Source organism: Ceratotherium simum, chromosome 1, assembly GCF_057802395.1.
Source record: "Ceratotherium simum simum isolate JZ-2026a chromosome 1, ASM5780239v1, whole genome shotgun sequence".
NCBI classification, from domain to species: domain Eukaryota; kingdom Metazoa; phylum Chordata; class Mammalia; order Perissodactyla; family Rhinocerotidae; genus Ceratotherium; species Ceratotherium simum.
In genome coordinates, this window is record NC_141900.1 from 97,650,300 (window position 1) to 97,656,355 (window position 6,056).

At 49.2% G+C, this 6,056-nt stretch overlaps 1 protein-coding gene across 1 annotated transcript in view; it reads right to left on the reverse strand.

The window, feature by feature from the left end:
- TRPV6 (transient receptor potential cation channel subfamily V member 6) overlaps positions 1-5,043 on the reverse strand; it is a 14,598-nt gene extending 9,555 nt beyond the window's left edge. Inside the window, exon 1 of the mRNA XM_004430677.3 lies at positions 4,713-5,043. Within this exon, the coding sequence (XP_004430734.1) occupies positions 4,713-4,840 (128 nt within the window). The 5' untranslated portion in view covers positions 4,841-5,043. The remainder of the gene's footprint in view (positions 1-4,712) is intronic.
- Between the last annotated feature and the right edge of the window lie 1,013 nt (positions 5,044-6,056).

Here is a 6,056-nt window from a genome sequence, read left to right on the forward strand (position 1 = left end):
TGGCCTCCTCTGGGTGGCAAACTCCAGAACCCGGCAGAAAGGAGGGCAGTGTATGAATGGTTCTGAGAGGATCCGGTCATTGACCAAAGCCATTACTTGCAATAGAATCATAGGGCCACAAGGGGACAGCAGAGAAAGCCCTCGCTCACAGTTCTTGGCAGTAAGGCAGACTCCCCAAAACACCTGACTGCCCTTGGGCCCCATAGAAAAGAGAGGAGATGCATAAGAGCAGACCCATGCAACGATTCTTGTCCTGAGGCACAAATAGTTTCTTCCATAACAACTCAGCACAGACATTTAAATCTGGAACAAAACTTATACATCTTCACCAGGTTTCTGCTGGACCCCTCCCTAGTGCAGGAAGAGGGGGAGATACTGATAAAATATCTTCCAATTTGAATGGTTAAATTCTGCTCGCTCCCTTCAGGAGAAAATTTCACTTTATTTGGTAGAATACTTAACATAACTACCAGAAACTCTTGTTTACAAACAGTGGCTTAGGGCAGTGGTTTTCCACCAAGGGTGATCCCCTGCCCCCTCCCCAAGGAATTTGGCAATATCTGGAGACATTTTTGGTTGTCATGACTTGGAGAGGGTGTGCTACTGGCATCTAGTGGGTAGAAGGCAGGGATGCTGTGACGTATCTTACACAGGGCAGCCTCCGTAAGAATTATCCTGCCCAACATGTCCATAGTGACAAGGTAGAGAAATTCTGACTTAGAAGTATAATTCTTCATAATTATTTTTTTTAAAAAGGATTTTTTCACATTAAAAAAATGAGAAATCCTCTATACATGTTTTCTTTCAAATCATTAAATACTTAACTGAGAGAGAAATAAAAAGGTGAAGCCTTTTAAGCACCCACTGATTAAGTAGACAAAAGAAATTATAGATCCACTCTGAAATTATAATAATATGAAAGGTGTTTTCAGGATTTAGAAAGTTTTATTTTGTTGGACAATTATAAAATCCAACCGTCTAGTTCAATATTAGACTGGTGGAAACCCTACTCTAGGATTCCTGGCCTAAAACCTAGCACATTTTTTGCATAGTCAACACATCATTGATCTCCCTGTCCGGGTTCCCTCTGGGCCACCAAGTGAGGATCTCCCACGTGTCTCTCCCTGTTCCTGCCACCCTGTCCTCCTCTTCTCCATTCTTGCTGATGTGCACACCTCTGTGTGTCTGCATCTGTGTGTACGCCGTGTGTGAGTGAAGTTTTGTATTTGGTTACTGGGGAAACAAGACAAGATCAAGAGTGTCTGCAGGAGAATTCAAATCAGAATTTTAGAGCTAGACAGTCTCTAGATAATTCATCTACTCTGTTCACGTAACAGATGGAAAAGAGGACTGGAGTCCCGAGGTGACGTGTCCATACAAGTCTGAGGCAGAGTTGGACTAGTTTCCCACTGGCCATTCCTCTGTCCCTGTCCTCTATGTTAATCAGGGTTGAAGAGGGGTTACGGGAGGCACAGGGGACTGTATCCACACGCATGGATCCCGCTGGTTTCTCCACAAGCACGTCTCAGGCAAGTGTGCCAATTGGGAAAGGAGGGCACAGGCAATCTGTAGCTCAGAGTACGAGTGTCCCAGGTGGATACAGTTCTGATAGGGGTAAGCTCACAACCCCTCGAACTCTTTTCATCACAATAAATCCCATCTGTTAAACGTGCTTTTCAGCTTCCAAGGCAGCATCTCACTTATTATGACTTTTTCTCCTTACAGCCCTGTAACACAGGCTAAGTAATTCTCTCATTTTTCAGAAAAGGAAACTGAGGCAGCATAGCCAAATCACTGCCAGAAGATCACAGAGTTAAAGGCAGAATGCTTGGCCAAGAACCTAGACTCAGGCTCTCACCGCTAAATTATGTGGTTCTTCTAGTTTTATGGCTCTTGATTTTTCTCAGCCAGCCTGGAGCAGTGACCATAGATGAAGGAAAGAGCAGTCATGTGTGGGAAAGAGGCACGCACTGGCCACATGTGGGCCACCTCCTTCCAGCTCAGGTTCTTGGCGATGGGATGAGGAAGCCCAAGTTCCGGGGAAAGTGGCTATTTCCAGACTTGGAGTTGGGTTGCCTTTCTAATTGCTGCAAGTAAGCATGTGTGTGTGTACTTACTGAGAAAGGAAGTCCACAGACTCGTCAGCTCACGTATATTTATACAGGTATCTGTCTAAACAGAGGAGAATCTCCAGGGTTCACTGCCTCCCTGCCAATTAGTGGGAGGGAGAACGTGCAGCAAGGGGGTCAGGTGTGAGGGTCAGGTTAGGCAGCCTATGAAAGCTGCCCAGCCCACCCCACACCAGCTGAAATCAGATACTACGGTGTCCTCCTCTATGCTCTCATGACACGTGTTTACATCCTTCTTAGGACACTCATCAAGCTCACTGTTAACCCAAGTAGATGCATATTGGGAAATTTTGCCCATGAGAATGTGAGCTCCTTGAGAGCAGGGAATGTATCATGTTAATTTTCTGCAAACCTAGCATAGTGCTTTATGCTCAATAAATGTTTAATATATTGAATCTCAGGAAATAAGACAATTCAAGGCCCAGGGAGAAATGATGCAGAAGAAATGGGAGAAAGGTGCAAGTTCAGCTTGGATCGCAATGATGTGAATTCAAGCAGAGGGGCAGCGTGACTGAGACCCGAGACAAGTCTACTAGTGAGAGAGGAACGTTGGGTTCCTGATCATCCTGAGAGACCATAAAGCCTTCCCTTATTAGGCCATGCTCTACCTCCTGGAAACCTCTCAACCCCACCCAGAGTCCCCCTCTAAGCCCTTGGTACAAATCCTGACTTCACTACTTGCTCACTCTGGGCCTGTCTCCTTCACAGGGGGATAACAGGCCCTATCTTCCAAGGCTGGTTTGGGGATTATACGACATAAGAGAGGTGGCTGCTTTCTTCCATCAGCTCACCTCCTCACCTGGCCATATTGTCCTCACATATGTGGTCATCTCATATTTATCTAGTTGTCCTCAAGTCTTCCCTTAGCCTGGTTTACTGTACAGCCTAGGACACTCCCTTTCCCAGCAACTTCAGTGTCCTTCCAGGGTGTACACACCCAGAGGGGAATCAATACTCTAGGCTCCTGGTGTCTGGAAAGAAGAGAGCCAAGAAACTATAGAATCAGGTGGGGAGATCAGGAATGGAGGAAGAATCCCTCAAAGTGGTAACATCAGGCTTTCTTAGCCCAAGGTACAAGAGAACCACCAGAAGGTCTTAAGAAAAAATAGGGTCAGAAAAAACAAGCGGAGGCAGCCCACTTCCAGCTCAGCTGCGTCTTTCACTCTCTCTGCCTCATGTCACATAGGGAACCTCTGCCACACCTTCCAAGCCCTAGGCCTTTTTGTGCTCTGTGCCTGGCTCCCCCAGCCCTGGGGTCCTGAGTGGGAAGGGGTGAGTGGAACCAGTGATGGCCTATTCTGCAACAACGATACCATTCTGTTGCCTCAAGATGTCATCGGCCAAGCACGTACTCAGCCCCACTCTCCCAGGCCTGGGGGGAGAGAGGTGGGTGGCTAGTGAGAGAGACAGGAAGCCAAAACTGAAAAAAGGAGCACACCCCCAGTCCAGAATCCTTGAGCAGAAGAAGAAACTATGGGGGCTCCAGGCGGCCTCTAGCCTCCAGGTCAGGCTCAAGCAGGCCCCTAATTATGGAGATAGAGGAAGAGCCTCAGACACAAAACCTTTAGGCTTTGCCCTATGAATAGATACATTATCTGCCTTCTTAGAGGCCAGGGAAAGACCCAACAGGAGGACTTCCTTCTAGCGTGCCACCACCACAGAGACCTTGGAGAGGAGACCACACTCAGGGACACCTCAAGCTTCCTCATCTTCCCTCATCTCCAGCTCCCAACTCTAAGCTGCCATCAGGGTAGGGGAGCATTAAATGAGATCAGGAAAGTTTTCAGAGGCTAGTAGCAACAAGTGATACTTCCTTAAGGCTCCAACTCTAGAGCCTCTTAAATTCCTCAACCTAGAGGAGAGAGTGGATGAGCATTGGTCATAAGCACATCTGGTATTTTGGCCAGTCACCCATGCCCCTCTCCCCCTGGTAGAATGTAATAAATTCCAGGGCTGGTCCCAGCTTGGTTCGTCTTCATACCCACCCCACCCCCATCCCCAGTGTGGGCATACAGCAGGGCCTTGGTCAATGGCTGATGCGATAAATGCACAGGAATGCTAACCATTATCAGTTTGTCTTCTTTTGCGGCGGTTACCAGTGTCTGCATTCCTCTTTGCTCCATTCATTCATCATTCATTTATTCATTCCCGTATAGGTACATACATGCCCTATGTGTTTCTGCCAGACAGATTGTTCCAGGGGCAGGGAACAGAGATATAAGGCATTGTCTTGACCCGCCAGCACCCTTCTGGTGGAGGTTCAATGATGCCATAATCCTTCTGAGGCCCAGCAAGGTGCCTGGCCCTTAGGGAGGTACTCAGAAGAGGCTTGCATAATTTAATTGGATCTTAAAGATGGTGAACACCTGTGTCCATGCCAGCCCCCTCCTCTTCCACCTGGCATCCTGGGGAGCTAGCCCCACAGGCCAAGACTCTTGAGACAAATGCCCCCAAGGAGCCAGGACTGGAAGCACAGTCTGTCCAGACAAAGGTGCAAAAATATGGTGGGGGGGAGGGGGGAGGCAGAGGGAGGGGAGAGGTGAGGAGCGCCTAGGGGAGCAGGAGGAACAGATTGACGCTTACCTCTTCTGCTGCAGCAGGTACTGCTCGTCTTGGCTTTGAGCCCAGGGCTCCTGTCTCTGGAACAGTCTACAGAACTTTCTCCACAGGCAGAAAATGAGTCCCTTTTCCTTGGGGAGCGGCAACCCCATGGAGTGTAGGGCCGGCTCCTTGGGGGTCTGAGGCCAAGGCCAGACCCTGACAGGACTCAGCCTTGGGGCCGCATGGGTGCCCTCTGGGGCTGGCCTGCCCTCTCCCTGTAGAGGTCCGTCTCCTAGCTCCCTGGTCCCGGCAGGAGTCTCCCTGAGGCACACCAGCCAGACCGGTGAGGGCTCCGAGTTTGTTGTACTTGGCAGAAGTGAGACTCCCTCCGCTGGGCTTCTCTGTCAGGAGCTCCTCCTGGGAGTGAGTGGAGCCCTGCAGACACTCCCTCCCTCCTCCCAAATTACCTGAGATTTAAAGAGACAGACAGCCTGCCGTCCTAGGCCTTTGCTAAACTTCTCCACCTGAGTCTCATTCCCTGCCCCCAGGCCAGTCCACAGAGGAAAGGTCTTCAAAAAACCTGGAGAGGCCTCTCTTGGACTTTGGGACGCTGGGTGACCTTTTATAGAAAGGCCTGGACAGGTCAGACTAGGCTGAGAGACTCAAGGCAGTGAGAGAGGAGGGGGAGGAGTCAGTAGGCCATTGGGGATTGAGGGGCACCCCAGAGAGCAAGCTAGCCAGCCCCTGGGGAGCACCCACTTTTCTCTCAGGGCCCTTGCTGTCTGCCTCCCCTCCCTGTTCTGTGCCTCCCCCTCCTGAGCTTCTCTTGACTCTTCTAGTTTAATCTCTCACCTGGCCCAGAATAGGTATATACATATTGAAGACTCCGTCTCCTCACCAACTGTGGGTCAGCAAATTTCTCCGTAAAGGGCCAGATAGTAAATGCAAATATTTTAGGCTTTGCAAGCCTCATACGGGCATACGGTGTCTGACACACATTCTTCTTTGTTTTGGTTTTGTTTTTATAGCCCTTTAAAGACTTAAAATTCATTCTTAGCTCATGGGCCAGGGCACAAAATGGAGCTGTGGGCAGGATTTGGCCCCCTGGACAGAATTCACAGACCCCCACTCTGGAGCTCAAGAGACCCTCCCTGACATGACACATCTGTTTGGAATTGCCAAATAAAATAAATACAGGATGCCCAGTTCAATCTGAATTTCAGATAAACAAAGAAGAATTTTTGAAGTATAAATATGCCCCAAATATTTTCTCCAGCAACCTCTGGTGGAGGCAGCATTTACTCGCCCGCTGCTGCCTACTGGGCCCTCAACTAAGTGTGCCCATGTAAACTCACATGGAACCTGGGAGGCAGGTATGATTATCTG